Source organism: Lissotriton helveticus, chromosome 12, assembly GCF_964261635.1.
Source record: "Lissotriton helveticus chromosome 12, aLisHel1.1, whole genome shotgun sequence".
NCBI lineage: Eukaryota > Metazoa > Chordata > Amphibia > Caudata > Salamandridae > Lissotriton > Lissotriton helveticus.
Genome location: NC_136073.1, coordinates 685,639,097 through 685,662,266, shown reverse-complemented (window position 1 = coordinate 685,662,266; position 23,170 = coordinate 685,639,097). Strand labels below are relative to the sequence as shown.

Here is a 23,170-nt window from a genome sequence, read left to right as displayed (position 1 = left end):
TATGGGAAAAAAAGGCTTTGTCCTCTATGAACGAGAGTCTCTTTATACTCTTATTTGCTACACGTTTGAACTGTGCGTGCGATAATGGGGATTCCCATAGTTCTTTTAGTCCTGTCACAATCAGGGAGTCCTCTAAGTATTTTTTCACCGGCATTTTGGAGCAGCTGCACAGATCTTGCCAAAGCTGGTGGTTCAATGTATTTTCTTGTGAGTTCTTTATTTTGTGCCAGCACTTAATATATGACCCTCTCCTTGCTAGCATTTGGCTCGTTAGTCCAAATTCTATCCGGATCTGGGCTTGTGAGGTGTAAGATGGCAGATTTAAGAGAAGTCTGTATGCTTTTGAGATGATTGTATCCAGCAGTTTCACGTCTGTGCCTCTTAATGCTTCGCTGCCGTAAGTAATTGATGACTGTATTTTAACTTGGGCAACACGAAGCAATGGTAGAAGAGTGGGGCCAGTCAACTTAGTTTTAGGTTGTTTAAGTGTTGTCGCAATCAGCATACCTTTTCTCTTTGTGGCCTCAAGATGGTTTGCGAAGCGACCTCCTTTGTCGACTATGATGCCAAGGTATTTATATTCAGAGCAGTTTGTAACTACCTGCGTTCCAAGGAGCCAGGAGTGCGACTTTTTATTCCCAGTTATTGACAGTACTTTAGTTTTGTCGATGTTTACTTCAAGTAAATTTTCTTCGGCGTATCCATGTAACGTATTAATGAGATTCTGCAGTCCTGCTTTGGTATGACTAACCAGGACCACGTCATCTGCATAGGATATGCTGGGCAGGGCTTTACCCCCCAATCGGGGTGCGTGCGCATTGCAGGCTTCTAGGGCAGGTGGCAGATCGGCTGTAAATAAATTAAAAAGGGTTGGCGCTAAAACACACCCCTGCTTGAGGCCTTTCGTAATTGGAATGCGCCTGGAGAGGTGGGTGCCATTCCCAAGCTTCACCTTAACCCACGTATTAGAGTACAGTTCGATCAAAAGGCTTAGGAGAGGGGCAGGGATCCCCAAAAGGCTAATTTTCTCCAAAGATTGGCTCGGTTGACATTATCGAAAGCCGCCTTGAAGTCCACAAAGCAAAAGTGAAGAGTTTGTTTAGTCAGTTTTGCCTATAAGTAGCGATAGTGCCAGGAGGTTTGTTGTGGTTCCCATATCTGTGACGGGTGAGGGGGTGAATCCAGGGCCAGACTCCTCTTTAGCTGCATATGACAGCTACACCGAGCATTGGCCAAGGTTGCTTGTGCATCCAGGTGAGTACAAACAGTTTTGACGCCCATGGGGCATCGTCAGAGGTCCATCAGAAGTTCAGAGGAACGTTATTTATAAGTTATATATTTATATAGTGCTGGCTAGACCCGTAGGTATCAGAGCACTTTCCATAGGCTCCACAATGTTACCGAGAATGAAAACAAATACACATTACGTCAAAAATTAAGCAACAAATTGGGAGAGGAAAGAAAGGTGAGACAAATAGAGAGAAGGGGGGGAAGGGGGAAGTGTGAAGGGGGAGGACGAAGGAAAAGACGACCGGAGAGACAAAAGGAAGTCTGCCCAAAGACCGACTGGGTAAGTGACGTCAGAGGAGAGAATCCACAACCCATCACCCCAATAGCATCAGTCAGATTGCAAAGTCTCAACTGATGAGGGAACGCTCACAGAAGAAAGTCCAGTGGATAGACAGGGTGGGAACTATGAGCAAGGATGAGTGAGGGCAAAGGTCAATAGCTGGAAAGAGGAGAAGAGTAGAGAGGAGGGGGTAGGGGGTATGGTGAAGAGGAGAAGGGAGAAAGGTCCATTAGAGAGACGCAGGAGAGTTTGCCCAACGACCGGCTGGGTAGGTGATGGTCAAGGAGAGAAATCCATAGCCCATCTCCCCTTTAGCTCTTAAGGTAGCTCCACCGGGCGTCAGTCAAAATGTCTAGGTCTCAGCTGCAGATGGAAAGGTTTCCGACTCAAGTGTCATGGAGGGGGAGCAGGAGCGGGGTCGGGTGAGGGCAGATCTAGAACAGGACGATGACCAATGATTTTAGATCAGGAACGTCCCACCAGCTCAGTTTGGGAGTGCCCCGGTACCTCAGGAGTCCCCCACAGCAGTAGTCAAGACTGGCCCCAGTCGCCATCATAGGGACAGGCACTGCAGCAAACTCCCCTTCCGCCTGAGAAGCAAGCATTGTGAAGCATTGTGAAAGGCAGAGGGCCAAGAAATCACGGTAGCTTTTCCAGCAGGAGACGTGGAGCAAGGTCCAGCAGGTCGATGGGCCAGGAATCCGAAGGTGTAACAGGTACTCACTGTGGACGGTGAAGGTTCAGCTGAGCGTCGGGTGCTCCTCACGGCAGCGATGGCACAGGCCCAAGATTTTACGGCACGGGGCATCTACCAGCTCCCCAGCCGCAGCGACAGTGTGCACTGTGAGTTGGGCACCCTTACTGTGCTCATTGAAGCGACATGATGGGTGAAATTACCGCCGCCATTTTGGAGTCAGGGAGGGACAGGCAGTATCGCGTGCCGATCACTGTGTATGTATGTGACAAGCACCGGACCGAAAAAAAACAAGGTGTACCTTGAGCAGAGGAGTGTGAAAGGCTTCCCTCATAAGCAGCAGGCGTTCGGTAGACGCAGTATAAGTACTCCTAGGCTGGTACTCTATATTCTCCTGGGCAGATCATGTAGGGCAACGTGTCTCTTGCCTCCTGTTGTGTTCCCCTCATCCTTGCTCATTTTATATGCACTGCCTGGTGGCAAAGGCCGCCATCTTAGGGTCAGGCATCAGGCTCTGGGCGGCCCGCACTGCATCTCCCAGAATCAGGGCACCCGAAGAGGCACACACACTCTATATCAGGGGACCCTCGGCGCCAGTGGGGACCCCAACCGCTAACAGCAGGGGTCTCCTACCGGTGCATCCCGCAAGGCGGCTGACAGATGCGGTCCCCAGTATCCTCGCAGTCTGCCACCGCAGCATCGGGGTCCCGTTAAGGAATGTTACCACTCGCTTCCACACCTGATGAAGCCCCGTTGCTGCCGGCTTCGCGACCAAGTTTACATGTCGTGGGCCACTGCCATTTTATATCTGGGCCGCTCCTCCTTCCCTTATCTGCATCACTCTCCGGAGGATGGAAAATTGCCCGCAGCTCCGATTTTCTCAGCCGCCTGTTGCACCGCATGATCAATCCAGTGCTGTACACCTTGACTCTCCTTGCCAACTATCCTCTTCCGAATCCACGGGAGTGAGCCCTTCATTCCAAACACACAGAAAAAATGAGAAGGAACCATGCACTGAAAGGACATCGCGAGATACAAAGAAGGGTGTGTAAGCAATCAGGAGGTACAATACCGAGTCGGGCTGTCCTGTAGGCAGGATCACTGGAATTAAACGGCAAGGGAAGACCAAAGTATGAGGCAGAGTTGACTAAATTATGCAGAAAAAAAACTATGCAACGCAATGTGGTAGATTTTGTTAATATTACCTCATTATTTTGGCTTTTTTTTTACAAGCTAACACTTTCTGGGCTAATGTTTCACCTCATTAGTACGTTTGTATCAAACCTAGGCAATCATAACAACATAAAGGGAAACAGGATTGCAAGGAGGGAACAAGTGAACAATTTCTATTATAAAACTATATTTTCTTTAATTAGACATTCATAAAAAAACATAATTAATATTTGACAAAATACAATGGTGAAAACAAAATTACAAAAAATATACAATTTAATATACTCAGTTAAAATCAAAAAGTGGCAATCAATAATATCGACGCGCGTTTTGGCGTTGGGAGAACGCCTTCTTCAGGAGCCACAAATTGTTTCAGAAAAAAGGGATTAGTTCCACATTTCAGCATTCGATGTCACTATATTGGTGGACCAATACTATTTTTGAATTCGATATATAGCTGAATTTAAAATTATTGCAGTTTTTGTCTAACGATTAAAAGCTATTCACAATGTTCTAAAAGGTGATTCTTCCAAATGGGCACAATTGAAGGTGGATTCTGGATACAATCTTTTCGAGGCAATGTTTCCTAAACAATGAATATATTGTATCTTCTCAATTAATGGGATTATCACCAAATGTTTATCTCTTGTATCAGCGTACAATCGGAAGGTAGCCGGTAACACATATATCAGACCGATCGACTGACAACTTTTTAACGTGAGATATCAGGAGCGGTTTCAATATAGTATCGTATAATTGTGGATAATTCGAGTTGTTTCGGCAAGGCCAGCAGAAAATAAAATGATAATAATGACACGTTATTATCATTTATTTTTCCTTTTGAGCAGTGGGGTGACGCTCCTCCACCTTAGCGGAGGAGCCACCACTGAAAGGTGAGCATTCAACCTTAACGAGGGTCTTCCACTGCGCTACAACATGTGTTGCTGAGTTTTTACTAACTTTTAATCTGTTTGAGCTAAAAACATCTTGTGTTGGTGAAATTTGCACTAAATGAGGCAGAAGATGGATTATGTGGCAAATACAGCAAATCTATAATTATGCAGAATTCACATAATTCCAGTGGCCCTGCATGTATGGCAATCCAGCAATGTCAGAAGGGCTGGTCTGACAAGTTAGTGTGGGTTGTTTTTTGCCCACTTGTGACCCTGTTTTATGGCCTGGTGGGCCGTTTTTAGCCCTCACCTTCGACAGCGGATGCTCTCAATGCACTCTCGCTTGCAAGAGAGATTGTATACAACAAGGGGCTCAGAGCCCGCCCATTCTTTGCAATTTGTTGGCTTCATTGTCACGCTTATTTGCTGCTCCTAATAGGCCAGCACCTGGCGGTTTCACTTCCTTTTCTTCGTGTGGAGCATGGACAAAGAACTGATTGCTTCATCTTGATAAGTGTCCTTCCGCTGCTCGGGCTGTGATTGAGGTACTATTTTTATTTTTTCTTCATGTCGTGTGGCTTTTTCTCTCCCACCGCTGTTGTCCCTGTTGCTTTTAAACCCACTCCCTCCCCTCATTGTTAGTGTTTGCTTTTAACCCCCCCCTCCCCTGTTGTCCATGCTGCTCTTAAGGCTCCTCCCTATGTTGTCTGTGTTGGTTTTAAGCTTTCCCCCCACCATGCCCGTGTTTCTTTTACCCTCCCTCCCCTCTTTGTCCCTCCCCTCCTTGTCCCTCCCTCCTTGTCTGTGTTGCTATTAACCACTCCCACCTCACCTGCCAGAACAAAAAAAAGTGATATGACGCAGCCAGTGCTGGCAGCATCATAGCACTTTTTTTATAGTCCAGTTGCCTACCACTCTCTCTTCTGTTGTTCGTGCTGCCTTTTCCCATCCCACCATCCTTCCTGTTGTCTGTGTTTTCCACCCCTACTCGCAATAAGGAAAAAAAAGATGTGACGCGAACAGCACTGACCGCATCATAGCTCTTTTTTTAAACTTATCCATGCTGCACAGCTGCTGCACTGGTGTACAACATGGCTAAAAGACACTGCCAAAGTAAATAGCTCTTGCATAGGCGAAACCTACTGGTTTGCCAAAGCTTGTCATTTACTGCTGATTTCCTGGACATGACCACGAGCATTGTCTGCATCAAGCAAAAATTTTAGTAGTCTCCCATGCCTTGCAAAACACCTATACAGCATATCTTAACAAGTTCAAAACTACCCCGATTTCCAAATGTTGACAACTTGTTTAGCTATGTGATTCATTAATAGGGGCTACACACATGCATTCGGGTGCCCTGACCAAGTTTCTGTCCAAGCCAGACTCCGTATAACAGAGAAAAAACTCAAACGGAAGCATACATCTGAAGCAAGTATTAATTGGGTACATCAACAGTTATGCTATGGTGAAATTACAACAATAAGCTCGCGCCACTGCTTGTGCTGAGTCTCAGGTGAGAATGTGGCTGAGATCATCAGGTTCTGAAGCCTCGGCGCGCGCGGAGCTCCCAGAGTGCCCCGGGACAGGTCCTGCAGAGCGCGCGCTGTTCCCGCCTCGTGCCTGCGGCTGAGGGATGGCCCCCGGCCAGCGCCGGCCGCTCGGTGATTGCAGCGCTCCGTCATGTCACTAAAGTGTATCTGCTGTATCAGCAGCCGCTGAAACTGCAGAATCTCCCCGCAGAGCTATTCGGCTCCTAACCCCACTCGGTAAGTGGGAGGAGGGAGGCGGTCCGCCATTATTCAGGTGTCTCGTGAAATACTGGCGCCCAGAGCAGCCTTCCGCGTATCTGGCAGAAAGTACGGAGCCTGAGTGAGTAAAATAAGATATACGGCCTCTGGTAGCAGCGGCTGACTGAGACATAACACAATACGTGAGGAGCTTTCCGGGTCCACACAAAAAGACAGGAAATGATGTGATGCCGAAGCCGCTCATAGGCCTGAGGCCCACTGAACCCTGATGATTGCTGCATTTCACTGTTTAAACAGTAGCCAGGGAGACCACTTCCTTCCTTGCATCCCATGATAGGACCCATGATACTGGTTACCTTTGTCCCTGTATTTTAAAACAAACAAGCTGCAACTATGTCTTTAGTGACACTCCATGCTGTCCATCATAATCACCAGTCCGCGTGCTGGGCACATTAACTGCACGGAAATTAAGTAAAAAAGATACGAAATTGTGTACTAATTATAAAACTAAATGTAGAAGTGATTATTATGTTTGTATGAAAATTAATGTTTTGAGGTGAGCACTGCTATATTGTACATCTCCAGTCCTCACACATTGAAAACTTCACAGGCATCCAAGCGGGCTAATGCGTTCATCGGTTAAATATAATTAGAAATATATTAGGTGCAACTTCGCTTTTCTAAACCAAACTAAACATGACTAATTACAGAAAAGATGAGCAAAAATAGATATGGATAAACACAGAAATGCCAACCATAAGTACCATAAAACTGGCAACAAACATAAGTATTCTCAAATAACATTCCAAATAATGCCATTAAATATTGTATCTAGTGCTTCATACCTCACGTCTATGTGTTTGGAGTACTAAAACGATACATATAGCGTTGGTCTTTCGGTGTTGAAAAGGCCTTCATTTGCAGTATGTCCAGGGACATACAGATACCCTGGCATCTCAAGGAGAGTACCACTGGTAAAGACTTGGAATAAACAGCCTTGTACTGCTTGCACCACTGACTAACGTGTCCTGTTTTCTCAAGAGATAAATCATTCCCCCAGCGCCAGCACTGCTTACCTCACAATGCATCCCACTCTCTGAAACTGAAAGTAAAGCGCTATGTGGTTATGAATGAAAATTAGCCTGAAAAATAGTAAAGTTTCACGTTTGTGAATACAAACACACGGAGATGGTGATCTGCTGTTCCTGTGCATAGCCAGTCACACAGGGTTGCAAATATGACTTGCCAAATTAATATTGATGATATATATCATTTCCCCCCCCCCCCCCCAGATTTTTTAGCACAAACACGACTCGAAGGTATTGGAGCGCTTTACATGAGCACCAGTTACTTTACACAAGGACACATTCATTTTTGTTAGGCATGGAGAGATTAAGTGATTTGCCCAGAATCACAGGATGCTGAGCCAACGCTCACTCGTTCTGCGATCAACTGTGACAGGAGGTTTTATGACACTGGCTACTAGTACATAGGTCGCATCACAGAATCAGAGACAGTTGACAAAAAGTCAGGGCACAATTTGCAACCACTATCTGAGACCGGTCTCTTAGTACATCGGGCCAATGGCGTCCCCAAAGGAACAACTGGTAGAAAGGTAATATAGTCACAACAGCAGCTGTAAAACGTGTAATTGACTTCACCCACCAATACTGAGTGGCACATCACGCAGCTCCTTCCACAACACCGTCCTGGCACTTCTCATTGCACCACCTGAGCTGTAGACGCCTCCCTTCAGGAACTCCTCTTCCGTCACCCCTCTAGCCATGCACCACAGGATGTCAAAGAACAGTGAGAGCTGGGGGCGAAGATCTCACAAACGTTATTTTAAAAGCACTCACATTTGGGGATGATAAACACTTAATCATCAGTTATTGCCTTTGTCAACAGGGGACAGAGCTCTCATACTTTCACCTCCCCATGCAAAATGTTGGGCATACTGCCACCTTGAAGTCAGCACAGGAAAAATTTGAGAAAATGCATGCAGTGTTTGACATGCCTCAAATGTATCTCCACCAGTCCTACCCATGTGCCGGGTCTGGTGGCTTACTGGACTAATGCGGCCTCTGTAGGGGCCTGTGTTTGACCTCAAAGTCACAGGTTCAAATCCCGGTAAGTCCACTCAGCCCTTCATCCTTCTGAGGTCGATAAAATTAATACCATGGAGTTGGGTAACAGTAAACATCTGTTTTCAGCACCAAGATACCCTTCTGGGTGAACTTGCACTTTACAGATACACATGTTATGTTTATGATGTCAAATTTTAACAGGAGGGGGGAGAGAGAGAGTCAGTGGATTCAGTCTCCCAGGTCATATAAATAAACAAAGTGGAATCCACTCAGGGTGATAGTGATCCCTAGAGTGATGGGGAACACACAGTGTTGTTTAAATGCCCCTCACACACCAACAGGCCCCTTGGTGTCATGCTTCATCATCGGGGCCTTCGCACCCCTCTACGGGATGCGGCGTGCTACGACTCGCGAATACGCAGGAGCACTTGAAGTGAACTATGTGTGGGGGTGTGTGTTTTATATACAAAGGTGTGAGTGAGGTGAGGTGAAAAAAAGTGAATGGTTAAAAAATACCTGGCACGTGGGAAAAAAATACTTTATTAAATCCCCGGCTGGTATTATTAAAATAAAAGTGCAGGGCGTGGTTTTAAATAGATACGTATTAGGGTATCCAGACCACTGTTTCAAAAAGTCAACATGTTTCGGAGGTCAAAGCCCCCTTCTTCAGGACAAGGGTTAATGCACTTACCCTCCCCTTACTCACATGTAAAATGTAAAAGTGTTAATAAAAATTACCACAATGTGTAATGTTCCTAACAGTGTTATATGTTAGTGAATGTCGTTGCGCCCAATTGGCGTAAGAACCTGTGGAGACAAAATCATAGATAAACATACAGATCTATAATTCACAGGTTAAAAGAGAAGAATCAAGCTTCTCTGAAAAAACATCAGGTTGAACCAAAAATAATGGGACCCTGGAAAGAAAAAAGAAAAAGGACACTACAAACACATAGACACACACAACACCAAAATTACTCTCTGCTCGGATGGAAGGAGAGCAAACATAAAGAAATAGAAGTCTTACTTAAAGTTCCCAAATACAGGACTTCATGGGCCTAAGCGTATATTGGGGAATCCTTCCTTTCTAATCAGAAACCTAAGAAATCAATATCAGGGGTTCAGTAGGAAAACTTCGTAGTCAATACATCAATAGTACAGAGAACAACTGCTTCTCTCAATGGTCTATAACTCACGGTTACTGCCATAGCTAATCGCCTGCCTTCCCTCAACGCGGCTCCGGTGAAGTGAGCTACGAAGAATTCAAGGCCCTTATATATGTTGTGCCTGTAGGTAATTAGTGCCGGTAAATTGATTAATGCAGCCCGGGGGAATGCCCAAAAACGGAGATAACAACCTCCGAGCGTCCGGTGTTGCGCTAGCGCCTTTCACTGCTCTGTCGCGCATGCGCATTACAGCTCTAAAGGTGCGCATGCGCGGCGAGCGAGGCTGCCGCGCATGCGCCGACGGAGACGCTACGTTAATACACGGAGCAATTGGTTAAACAACTAAAAGCCTGTTAAATGAATGGAGCTTCAATGGCAAATACAAAATAAGCGCTTCGGTGAAAAAGTATGCGCATATGAGGCAGTGCATTTGACAAATTTACAGCTAGATGCTGAACAAAAAATATAGGCAATAAGCACAATGGTGATGAATTAAACAACCTTTAAGAAGTAGACTACCTTAAAGGAGTTTTTGAAGGGCAACAGTGTACTGGTTGAACTCAACAGACGGTGATTATTTCACAGGGCTTGTTGTTAAAAAAGGGGGAACTCATGGAACATGGTCCCTACCGAAAGGGGATAAATCCTCGATCACAGCTAGGTAGTATCACATTGCAATGGTGTATTGACCCAAAGGAACCCCACAGTCATATTTGTTGGATGTAACCACACGTGTACATCAACAGTTTGTGATGGGTAGTCAGATAAGGTTTATCTGAGAAGGTTCCATGGAATAGAATCGTTCAGTCCGGTGGTGTCGGTTCCCAACCGAAACACCCACCGTTGCTCTTTTTCCAGGAGACCCACCTCTGAGGGTAGTTGTTCTATGATCGTCCACTGTAACTCATTCACACAGTGTTGATGTTCAATATAGTGGGTTGACATCTTGGTCGTGAGTTTCTTGCACCTGATGTTGCTTTTATGTTCATTCAACCTGACTCTCACAGGTCTGGTGGTCATCCCCACATACTCTTTTCCACAGGGGCAAGTAATCAGGTAAACAACATTTTTACTGTTGCAGTTCGTAAAAGCACGTTGTTCCCATTTTGTCCCATTGGTAAAGGTTAGATTCCGGCTCTTTTTTGTGAGGTGGCAGTTATTACAGTTGCCACACGGGTAATGCCCATGTACACCTTGCAACCTCGTCTGATCCTTAGTAGGAGGGGGTGGTCTCGTATGAACGAGTATATCTCTTAAGTTCCTACCCCTTCTATGTGCAAAGAGAGGTTTCTCCAGAGTCAAGCCACCACTCGTTAAAGTGCGCCAATGTTTGTGGACCAATTTTGTCACTTGGTTGCTGACCGGACTGTATGTGGTGACACAAACCGTCCTGTTTTCGGCATCCGCCCTTCGTGGATTGTCCTCCAAAAGGGCCTCACGGTTGTTATTTCGTGCTCTTATGAAAGCTTTTTTAATCACAGTCTCCGGATATTTCCTCTGTCTCAGTTTACCACTGAGATCCTTGGCCTGAGTTTTGTATCTTGCAACATCACTACAGTTCCGCCGGAGGCGTAGGAACTGTCCATAGGGAAGGTTCTCTCTCAGATGACGAGGATGAAAGCTGTCAAATCTGAGGAGACAGTTCCTCGCCGTTGGTTTAAAGTGAGTTTCTGTTTTTAAGATGCCAGCTTCATGGTAGATATTCAAATCTAGGAAGACCATGTTGATATTAGATGCCTGATGAGTGAATTTCAAAAAGGCATTTCGATTGTTCAGCCAGTTGATGAATTCAGTTATCGTGGTTGCATCTCCTTCCCAGATGACCAGGATATCATCAATGTACCTCCGCCAGGTGCGAATCCTCGCCCTGTAAGGATTATCCGGATGCAGGATTTTTGTAGATTCCAAGTGGTGGACATACAGTCCAGCCAGACTTGGGGCAAATGTGCTGCCCATACTGGTCCCATGCTTCTGCCAGAAGAGAGTGCCCTCATATTCGAAAAAGTTTTTCGTGAGTGCCAAAGAAATGCACTCCATCACTACATTCCGTGGAGTGTGGTATTCCCAATTAGTAGAGTGCAGTACCTCCTCAATGATTTGGATAGTCTCATCGTGGGGGAGACTCGTATAGAGGCTCTCCACATCCAGACTAAGCAGCATCTGTGAAGTTGGATCAAAGGTTTGGTTATTCAACAGTTGTAGTACTGCTTTAGTGTCACATAGATATGTGTCAGTAGCCTGTACAATGGGCCTCAAGAAGGCATCCGCAAACTTAGATAATGGTTCCAGGATGGATGAGATTCCGGAGACTATGGGGCGACCTGGGGGGTTCTCCAGGTTCTTGTGCACCTTGGGTATGGTGTAGAAGTAAGGGATGCGGGGGTTCCTCTGTGTCAGGAACTCGGACTCCTTTTTAGTGATCCAGTCGTGTGCAAGTGCCTCTTCCACCATACCACCTATCTGGACTCTTAAAGATTCAGTGGGATCTTCTGTAAGTATTTGGTAGTTCCTGTCATCAGAAAGAAGCCGTCTGCATTCCATGTCATAGGCTGTGGTAGTTTGGATAACCACTGCCCCACCCTTGTCTGCGGGTTTTATAACAATGTTTTTGTTCATCCTCAATTCCTTAATGGCCTCATTTTCTGTTCTGCTCATATTCTGAAAGACCCTTTGTCTGGTTTCTAGACATTTTAATTCCTGCATCATGGCTTTTTCAAAGGCCAGTACTTCAACCGGAAGTTGGTTGTCTAATGGTGTAAATGTTGACTTAGGTTTTAAGCCGGTGTCAGAAGTCTCTGTGGGTAGTTCCTTGTCTTGAAAGAATGCTCGTAATTTTATAGTCCTTATAAACTCCTGCATTTCCTTATGTAATAGGAAAATGTCTGGTTTATTGGTGGGGACATAACCCAGGCCTTTATTCAGTACCTCTTTTTGCAGATCAGTGAGGGGCCAGGGGGTTATATTGATAACTAGGTCCCCCTGTGGCTTGTTGACGCTTGATTGGCTGTCATGCTCCTCGTTACTGCACGTGGGTCTGACTCCTCTGTGGGTTGCCAATTCACGTTGTTGCCCTTCTTGTTCCGCCCTCTGCGGGATCCCTGACCCCAGGATAAAAAAGGTTGTTGGTTCTGGGGTACATTAGTTTGGTCTGGAACCCACTGAGGGTACATTTGTCCCATTTGGGGTGGGACAAACTGATATTGCGGGAATTGAAAAGGGGGCTGATAAGGGTTGAATTGAGGTCCTTGAAAACCCCGCCAACCTCTTTGACGTGGAAATTGGGCTCTTTGTTGGCGAAAACCTCCTCTTTGCTTTTTTTGCTGGAAACCTCCCGATTTGTTACTTGAGTTGCTGCCATCTGAGTTAACACTATCTGTATCACTCATATTATCTTTCATGACATAATCTGCTCGAGTGTAAGGGTAGGCTCTCTCAGGGGTAAATCGGTCTTTGTCTTTTTTCAATTTATTGAATTTGCTTTGTTTTAAGCCAGCCTCAAATTCTTTCATTTGTTGGTTTAGTTCCTCTAAGCCCTTTTTAAGATCCGCTGGTGAAATGAAGGCCTTTAGCTGTACTTCAAGTCTTTGGATCTCTACTTTCAGCTCCATTGACTTCCTAGCTGCGGTCTGGACTATAAGTACCAGCCAATCCCTGGTACAGTGCCAAGAGATAAGTGACCATGCCTTTTTAAAAACAAGGTCATCCTGGAAGATAAATGGTTCAGTTTTAACCAATAAACCTTGCGGGGCCATCTTGTTTCTTAAATACTCCCTCATTAGTAAGCCGTGAAGGGCTGTCCTGATTTGGATTTTACGGGTGTTCATCAGCTCATCCCAGTCCGCTACTGCAGGCCCCGGGTCGCTATTGCTTAGGCCTTCAAAAGGTCTATCATCTGCTAAAATGCGGTCAATGTCATCCTCGCTAAAGGTCAGTCCATGTTCATCCTCCATGTTGACAGATGAGGAGAGCAGGAAGGTTTTCGAGAAACAAAATTGTTATGTGTGAATAGGTATGTGTGTAGGTCCAAAGAAAAAGGGAAGGGGACTCCCACAGCTGCACGCTGTCTATAAACAAATTTTAACAGGAGGGGGGAGAGAGAGAGTCAGTGGATTCAGTCTCCCAGGTCATATAAATAAACAAAGTGGAATCCACTCAGGGTGATAGTGATCCCTAGAGTGATGGGGAACACACAGTGTTGTTTAAATGCCCCTCACACACCAACAGGCCCCTTGGTGTCATGCTTCATCATCGGGGCCTTCGCACCCCTCTACGGGATGCGGCGTGCTACGACTCGCGAATACGCAGGAGCACTTGAAGTGAACTATGTGTGGGGGTGTGTGTTTTATATACAAAGGTGTGAGTGAGGTGAGGTGAAAAAAAGTGAATGGTTAAAAAATACCTGGCACGTGGGAAAAAATACTTTATTAAATCCCCGGCTGGTATTATTAAAATAAAAGTGCAGGGCGTGGTTTTAAATAGATACGTATTAGGGTATCCAGACCACTGTTTCAAAAAGTCAACATGTTTCGGAGGTCAAAGCCCCCTTCTTCAGGACAAGGGTTAATGCACTTACCCTCCCCTTACTCACATGTAAAATGTAAAAGTGTTAATAAAAATTACCACAATGTGTAATGTTCCTAACAGTGTTATATGTTAGTGAATGTCGTTGCGCCCAATTGGCGTAAGAACCTGTGGAGACAAAATCATAGATAAACATACAGATCTATAATTCACAGGTTAAAAGAGAAGAATCAAGCTTCTCTGAAAAAACATCAGGTTGAACCAAAAATAATGGGACCCTGGAAAGAAAAAAGAAAAAGGACACTACAAACACATAGACACACACAACACCAAAATTACTCTCTGCTCGGATGGAAGGAGAGCAAACATAAAGAAATAGAAGTCTTACTTAAAGTTCCCAAATACAGGACTTCATGGGCCTAAGCGTATATTGGGGAATCCTTCCTTTCTAATCAGAAACCTAAGAAATCAATATCAGGGGTTCAGTAGGAAAACTTCGTAGTCAATACATCAATAGTACAGAGAACAACTGCTTCTCTCAATGGTCTATAACTCACGGTTACTGCCATAGCTAATCGCCTGCCTTCCCTCAACGCGGCTCCGGTGAAGTGAGCTACGAAGAATTCAAGGCCCTTATATATGTTGTGCCTGTAGGTAATTAGTGCCGGTAAATTGATTAATGCAGCCCGGGGGAATGCCCAAAAACGGAGATAACAACCTCCGAGCGTCCGGTGTTGCGCTGGCGCCTTTCACTGCTCTGTCGCGCATGCGCATTACAGCTCTAAAGGTGCGCATGCGCGGCGAGCGAGGCTGCCGCGCATGCGCCGACGGAGACGCTACGTTAATACACGGAGCAATTGGTTAAACAACTAAAAGCCTGTTAAATGAATGGAGCTTCAATGGCAAATACAAAATAAGCGCTTCGGTGAAAAAGTATGCGCATATGAGGCAGTGCATTTGACAAATTTACAGCTAGATGCTGAACAAAAAATATAGGCAATAAGCACAATGGTGATGAACTGTAGTGATGTTGCAAGATACAAAACTCAGGCCAAGGATCTCAGTGGTAAACTGAGACAGAGGAAATATCCGGAGACTGTGATTAAAAAAGCTTTCATAAGAGCACGAAATAACAACCGTGAGGCCCTTTTGGAGGACAATCCACGAAGGGCGGATGCCGAAAACAGGACGGTTTGTGTCACCACATACAGTCCGGTCAGCAACCAAGTGACAAAATTGGTCCACAAACATTGGCGCACTTTAACGAGTGGTGGCTTGACTCTGGAGAAACCTCTCTTTGCACATAGAAGGGGTAGGAACTTAAGAGATATACTCGTTCATACGAGACCACCCCCTCCTACTAAGGATCAGACGAGGTTGCAAGGTGTACATGGGCATTACCCGTGTGGCAACTGTAATAACTGCCACCTCACAAAAAAGAGCCGGAATCTAACCTTTACCAATGGGACAAAATGGGAACAACGTGCTTTTACGAACTGCAACAGTAAAAATGTTGTTTACCTGATTACTTGCCCCTGTGGAAAAGAGTATGTGGGGATGACCACCAGACCTGTGAGAGTCAGGTTGAATGAACATAAAAGCAACATCAGGTGCAAGAAACTCACGACCAAGATGTCAACCCACTATATTGAACATCAACACTGTGTGAATGAGTTACAGTGGACGATCATAGAACAACTACCCTCAGAGGTGGGTCTCCTGGAAAAAGAGCAACGGTGGGTGTTTCGGTTGGGAACCGACACCACCGGACTGAACGATTCTATTCCATGGAACCTTCTCAGATAAACCTTATCTGACTACCCATCACAAACTGTTGATGTACACGTGTGGTTACATCCAACAAATATGACTGTGGGGTTCCTTTGGGTCAATACACCATTGCAATGTGATACTACCTAGCTGTGATCGAGGATTTATCCCCTTTCGGTAGGGACCATGTTCCATGAGTTCCCCCTTTTTTAACAACAAGCCCTGTGAAATAATCACCGTCTGTTGAGTTCAACCAGTACACTGTTGCCCTTCAAAAACTCCTTTAAGGTAGTCTACTTCTTAAAGGTTGTTTAATTCATCACCATTGTGCTTATTGCCTATATTTTTTGTTCAGCATCTAGCTGTAAATTTGTCAAATGCACTGCCTCATATGCGCATACTTTTTCACCGAAGCGCTTATTTTGTATTTGCCATTGAAGCTCCATTCATTTAACAGGCTTTTAGTTGTTTAACCAATTGCTCCGTGTATTAACGTAGCGTCTCCGTCGGCGCATGCGCGGCAGCCTCGCTCGCCGCGCATGCGCACCTTTAGAGCTGTAATGCGCATGCGCGACAGAGCAGTGAAAGGCGCTAGCGCAACACCGGACGCTCGGAGGTTGTTATCTCCGTTTTTGGGCATTCCCCCGGGCTGCATTAATCAATTTACCGGCACTAATTACCTACAGGCACAACATATATAAGGGCCTTGAATTCTTCGTAGCTCACTTCACCGGAGCCGCGTTGAGGGAAGGCAGGCGATTAGCTATGGCAGTAACCGTGAGTTATAGACCATTGAGAGAAGCAGTTGTTCTCTGTACTATTGATGTATTGACTACGAAGTTTTCCTACTGAACCCCTGATATTGATTTCTTAGGTTTCTGATTAGAAAGGAAGGATTCCCCAATATACGCTTAGGCCCATGAAGTCCTGTATTTGGGAACTTTAAGTAAGACTTCTATTTCTTTATGTTTGCTCTCCTTCCATCCGAGCAGAGAGTAATTTTGGTGTTGTGTGTGTCTATGTGTTTGTAGTGTCCTTTTTCTTTTTTCTTTCCAGGGTCCCATTATTTTTGGTTCAACCTGATGTTTTTTCAGAGAAGCTTGATTCTTCTCTTTTAACCTGTGAATTATAGATCTGTATGTTTATCTATGATTTTGTCTCCACGGGTTCTTACGCCAATTGGGCGCAACGACATTCACTAACATATAACACTGTTAGGAACATTACACATTGTGGTAATTTTTATTAACACTTTTACATTTTACATGTGAGTAAGGGGAGGGTGAGTGCATTAACCCTTGTCCTGAAGAAGGGGGCTTTGACCTCCGAAACATGTTGACTTTTTGAAACAGTGGTCTGGATACCCTAATACGTATCTATTTAAAACCACGCCCTGCACTTTTATTTTAATAATACCAGCCGGGATTTAATAAAGTATTTTTTTCCCACGTGCCAGGTATTTTTTAACCATTCACTTTTTTTTTCACCTCACCTCACTCACACCTTTGTATATAAAACACACACCCCCACACATAGTTCACTTCAAGTGCTCCTGCGTATTCGCGAGTCGTAGCACGCCGCATCCCGTAGAGGGGTGCGAAGGCCCCGATGATGAAGCATGACACCAAGGGGCCTGTTGGTGTGTGAGGGGCATTTAAACAACACTGTGTGTTCCCCCATCACTCTAGGGATCACTATCACCCTGAGTGGATTCCACTTTGTTTATTTATGTTTATGATGTCTCCATGGCCCGCATTAAGAGGGGCCCGTGTTTGGACCAATATTTGGCACACCTGATAAAATCTAACTGCTGAGTTTGAAATAATAGGGTTGAATAAATAACAAACAACTATGTGTTTGACCCCAAAAAAGAGAATACAGTGGAGTTTGGTGCTTAACACACCCAAAGCTCTCCTAAAGTAAGGTGGCATACCCAGAACATCCCACCAAGGCTCACTTGAACTAATGTCTTTACAGCTCTGGCCATGTTGACATTCAAAGCTAGAGTGTGCTTCTCAGATTCCACCTGGCAATTTGGAATAACAAGAGAAAGAATTGTCTCATGTACAACTGGAGCTACTATCAAACTTGATTCCTTCTGGAAGACAACTTCAGTTGTACAGATTAACAGTAAAAGTATAAAGATTATTAAACATTGTGAAAAACGATTTATATTTTGCCTTATCACCAAGAGTCTGTTCCACGCAGCATTTCCATTCACAATCATTAATTACTAGCACAAGAGCCACTGTACAGAAGTACACCAAGTACTAGCAAAGAAGTGTAAACTTGGTCATCTCTCATTAGCAGTTTACCTTTACTAGCAAGACCTCCACCAATAGCAGTGCGTTAAAAGTGGAGCTACCTCATGCTCATCTCAAATGCTGGTCTTACCTGGATGGGCTGAGCCCCAGAGTCCAGCCCCATGTATGTGCAGGCATCAAGTGGTGGAATGACGTGGGTCGCCAGGAGCCGCTCTGCTATATCAGTAGAGAAGAAGACTATGCCGGATACCTGGAAACACAACCACAAGCGGTCAGGGGTGAAACGGCAAAGCAGGGCTCAAAAGTGACCTGGAGTCAACAGCCTTCTAAGGGAGTGATACAAGTGAGAGTTAAAGGGTGGAAGATAGAATGAACATGCAAGCAGTACAAGGGAAAGCAGAAAACCAAGGGCACAACCCACTTGAGTGAGGAACATAATATGGAAAGAAGGGGCTGGGGCTGACAAGGTCTCTTGGAGAGAGATACATGGGCAGACTACCCAATGGTGGAAGGTCTACAAGAGAGAGTCCAGGAGCCTGGATCAGACCACCCTCGAGAAGTAGACTACAACAGAGACAACAAGGGCCTGGGGCAAACAGAACACCAGAGGAGGACTACAAGTAAGGACCATGGTGCCCAGGACAGACTTCGCCTCCATACAAGTGACACATCAGGTGACTAATAGAGACTGATAGTTTTTATCCATATTCTTTGAGATTGCAAATTTTCAAACATTAAGCAGCAGACAAGAAACCATGAGACATACCAGGGGCACTTTCCCATCACGCTTAGCACACTGCTGGATCCGTGCTTCACTGTCCTGGTAAAGAATATCCTGCACATAACCCTGCAAAAGTAAAAAAGGCTAGAATGAGATGCTGCAAGATACGCAGAGACAGGGCAGACAGATCTGAAGTGAGGATCAGGAGTGGAAAGGGCTGTAAGGTCAGGACAGAAAAGTGGGAGAAAGGTATTGAGTAAAAAGGGGTACAGTCTGGTATAGCGGGAGCTAAGTTAAATCTGTGGAGAAGGTGATTTGGGAATTCAGAGAAAGAGGTAGGATGGGCTGAAGTGAAGGTAGTAGCGGGATCAGGAGAAAGGGAAGTAAGTCTGCAGTCAGGGTGGAAGGAAGATCTGGAGTCATGGGGATTGGAAAGGCTATTATAAAGGAAGCAGGATTATCCAAAGTGAGCAGGGTTTAAAGTGCTTGCCCCACCTGTTGTAGGCCCTGGGTAGTGCGGGTTCAGTAGGGAGACTGAGCCACTTGTCAGGTTTAATGCTGGTGCGTGACTTACCAACTTTGCCATGACCACATGCTTATATTAACTCGACGCGCAGAGCGCATGATTCAATAAAAACCCACAGGTACATGGCTGACAACTTAAAGACCAGCCCGTGGTGTGCAGCGAGGTGGTACAGTACATTTCTCCCCAGCTTTAATAAAACATAACAATAACCCAAGTTCGCGACATTGACAATTATAACATTATCATGCCCTCGATCACAGTCCATATGCCTGGAAACCCTGCTCCTGGTGTCACATCGGGTCATCAGGCTAGGAAGTTCTTCAGGTGGGTTGATGGTGCAGGGCAGGCTCGCAAATGATATCTTTGGTGGTCACTCCTGCCCGAGAACTTACTTCGGAGTGAAGGATGCTGATGCTGAAACAGTGCATGGAGAGCTATCTGATGGGGCGGGGTTTGGCCATGTCTCCACTGGACTCTGAGAGGCCTCCCTCGGACTCGGAGACACATGCGCTGATGGTGCCCCTTCATCAATATCCAACAGAGGATCAGTGTCCGAAGAGAAATTAGTAGTTCTGCAAGACGACCCTTTGGCATTTTTTGAAGAAAGAGGTGTTTTAGGTGAGTTCTTCATCTCTTTTTTGGGCTGTTATCATGGTGCCCTGGCTCCTCATCACCAACCATGGTTGGTGTTCAAAAGGTAGTCAGAATTTGCTACCAGGGTACCTGTCTTTGACAAACACAGAGTCTCCTGGCTGGATGTTGGAACACTGGGCCCTCCGTTTGTCACGGGCTAGCTGATTGGTTACCGTCCCCCTGCTGTGAACCTCTCCTTTTGAATGGAGCCTGGGATCCACTTTGAATTATGTAGGGTGATGTCGATGACAGTACGCCCCATGCTGGCATGCCCTGGGGCTTGGCTGGTGGTTGAGTGTGGCATCTGCTGATATTCACATAGGAATCCGTAAATTGGTCTCTCCATTGGTTGTTGAACGGCATGAGCGATGCAGATCACTTTGTTCAGTGTGCACATGAACCTCTTGACCTCTCCATTGGCCTGCAGTCAACGCGGTGTTATCTTGCGATGCTTGATGCCCCAGGACCGGAGGTAGTCTGCAAATTCTTGGCCCAGAAAAGGTGGCCCATTGTCAGTCCGCAACTCTCTCATGAGGCCAGGAATGGCAATCATTTTTTTCCATCTTGGCCGGGACTTCGTGACTGTTTATGACCCAACAACCTCTTATCTCCAGGTATTTGGTGAAGTCGATTATCATACCCAGAGCGTATCTTCCATCCAGTAGGTGGCTAAAATCCAGGCTGATTCAATCCCACGGCTGCTGTGGAACTTCTTCGGTGAGCACTGGGGCCAGGGCCTTGGGGGACCTCGACACCTGCCACCATTGACATGACCATATCACTACCTCCACCATCTCATCCATGCCGGGGAACCATACTTTAGTGCAGAGTCTATTCTTGGTCTTGCCTATCCCCTGGTGGCCATGGTGGGCCAGTTGTACAACATGTTTGATAAGGCTGGTTGGGCTCACCATGTGTGGTCGTCTGAGCAGGCACCCCCTCACGTCGTTGACAATTCTTGGCGAACATTGAATAAGGATTCCATGACATTCTTAGCCTCTGGGGTCCTCTGTGAGAGGTGTGCTTTCTCCTGACAGGACGGCAGTTAGTGCTATTTTGAGGCACTTGTCTTCCTTGGTGGCCTGTCGGATGGTATCAAGTGGTAGGGGGAGAGGGTGGGACCTTTCTGCAATGTATTGGATGTATTTGTCCATCTCTTCTGCCTCCTCTGCCTTCTTGGGGGTTGTCGCTTGAGGGTGGTGAGCGAAGTAGTCTGCTGGATTGGTGGCACCCTGCCGGTATTCAACATGGCAGTCATACTCTTGTAGCTGGAGCATCCATTTCTGAATACGAGGTGGCAGTTTAAATACAGTTTCTTGGAATAAGGGCACTAGGGGTTGTGGCCTTTCGTGACCACGAAGGGGTGCCCATAAATATAGATGTGAAAATGTTGGCATGCCCTGTGTATGGCACTGGCTTCCCACTCAATCAGGGAGTATCACTGTTCTGTCTCGGTAAGGGACATGCTAGCATATGCAACTGGTGTCCAAACTCTGTGTGGCTGTTGCTGGGTGAAAACAGCCCCAAGTTCTTTTGTGCTGTCGTCCACGGCGATGTTTGTTGGCCTACGTGAGTTGAAGTATGAAAGAGTGATGTCCACAGATAGAGCTTCTTTGATCTTACGAAATGAGTCTTCTTGCTCTGCACCCCAGGTCCAGGTGACATTGGTTTTGGTGAATTCCCAAAGAGGTTGGGTGAGGCCTGTGAGGTCTGGGATGAACCTACTGTAATAATTCACCATACCAAGGAAGCTCCGTTCTTCTGAGATGTTTGTGGGCGCTGGGGCTTCCTGCACATCTTGTAACTTCTCTGGGTCAGGTGCTGCTCCTTCCGCCAAGAATATATACCCAAAGAAGCTGATTCGCCGTTTTAGAAATTCAAATTTTTCTCATTGTAGAGTGAGCCCAGAATCGTTGATCCTCTGGAGGACTCCACAGCGGTGTTCATGATGTTCTTTGACTGACCTGGCATGTATCAGAATGTCATTGCTGACATTGATGACTCCTGGTAGTTCACTATTTCCTGTATGGTGTTCTGGAAGACTTCAGCAGCATTTGCTACGCCGAAGTTAAAGCAGCGATACCTCTGCAGTCTGACATGAGTTGAGATGGTGGTTATATACCTTGACTCACAGTGGAGTGGTAACTGGTGATATCCTGAGTACAGGTCAACATTTCCCTCTGATGAGTTCTCCAAGGATATCGTTTACGGTGGGGGTCCGATGGCGTTCATGTTTGATGGCGACATTATTTATTTATTTATTTTTGCAATTTGTACAGCGCGCAAAAACCCTTGGGTGTCTCGGCGCTACGGACTAGGCTGAGGAAGGCAGGCAAGATGACTATTGGTTGAAAAGCCAGGTCTTCAGCTGTCTGCGGAAAGTGAGCAGAGTGGGGCTGGTCTTCAAGTGAAGGGGGAGGGAATTCCATAATTTGGTCGTGGCAACCGTGAATGTTCTGTCACCGCAGGAAACGTTTTGTGCGGGGGACGATCCGTAGATTTGCTGCTGAAGATCGTAAGAATCTGATGGGGTTGTAAGGGCAGAGGGTTTTCTTTAAAAACTCTGGTCCATTGCCATGGATTGCCTTGTAAGCAATACAGAGGGCCTTGAACTTGACTCTGCTCCTGATGGGCAGCCAATGGAGCTGTCGTACCACCCTGGAGATTGGTTTAAATTTAGGGGTGGCTGTCAGAAGTCTGGCGGCTGCATTCTGCACTAGTTGTAGCTTGTTTATGACCTTTTCGTGGGCGTTGATAAGTAAGCTGTTACAGTAATCTACTCTGGACATGACCAGTGTACTGATGAGTCTTACAGGCACTTAAGGGGTGAAAAGGTAAAAGTTACTTTATCATCTTGATGACATAAAAAGATGCAGAGACAACCACGTTGGCATGGTGTACAAGCGACAGCCTGTCGTCGAACATCACTCCCACGTTTCTGACTTTTGAAACAGGGGACGGAGGTGATCCTAACTTAGCTGGCCACCAGGTTGGGGACCAGGTAGGGGAAAGGTTGCCGAAGATCATCACCTCCATCTTGTCGGAATTTAACTTGAGGCAGTTGTTTGCCATCCAGGCACTGATGACTAGCATTCCCTCTTGGAAGTTTGCCGCGACTGTTCCTCCATCGTTAGGAAGTCGCATGTCCACGTAGATGCAGACTCCCCGGGTTACTTCTGCTTCTTTTTGATTACAATCAGTGAGAACCATGGAGTGGGTTCTGTCAACTTTTCTTCAACTTTTGGCTGGAGGTGAAATGCAATCTGCAGTGTCATAGGGCTACTGGCTGACTCGACAGGTCAAAGTGTAGTTTTATTTTTTTCGCTTTGGGACAGCTGATGCCTTGTAACAGTTCTGAACACTCTTGAAGGATGGTAGATAATTCCTCTTCTTGTACTCTGAGG

At 45.9% G+C, this 23,170-nt stretch overlaps 1 protein-coding gene and 1 long non-coding RNA gene across 4 annotated transcripts in view; one reads left to right on the top strand and one right to left on the bottom strand.

Annotated features, from left to right (window-relative positions):
* FCSK (fucose kinase) overlaps positions 1-23,170 on the bottom strand; it is a 1,128,763-nt gene that overhangs the window by 270,591 nt on the left and 835,002 nt on the right. For both annotated transcript variants that reach the window (XM_078671586.1, XM_078671587.1), the window contains exons 8-10: positions 18,653-18,733; positions 18,017-18,136; positions 7,744-7,894 (exon numbers count right to left, since the gene is read on the bottom strand). In XM_078671586.1, the coding sequence (XP_078527712.1) occupies positions 7,744-7,894; positions 18,017-18,136; positions 18,653-18,733 (352 nt within the window). The remainder of the gene's footprint in view (positions 1-7,743; positions 7,895-18,016; positions 18,137-18,652; positions 18,734-23,170) is intronic.
* The window catches only part of LOC144799953 (uncharacterized), a 924,253-nt gene continuing 907,043 nt past the window's right edge, over positions 5,961-23,170 (top strand). For both annotated transcript variants that reach the window (XR_013603906.1, XR_013603905.1), the window contains exon 1: positions 5,961-6,096. This is a non-coding gene — a long non-coding RNA (uncharacterized LOC144799953). The remainder of the gene's footprint in view (positions 6,097-23,170) is intronic.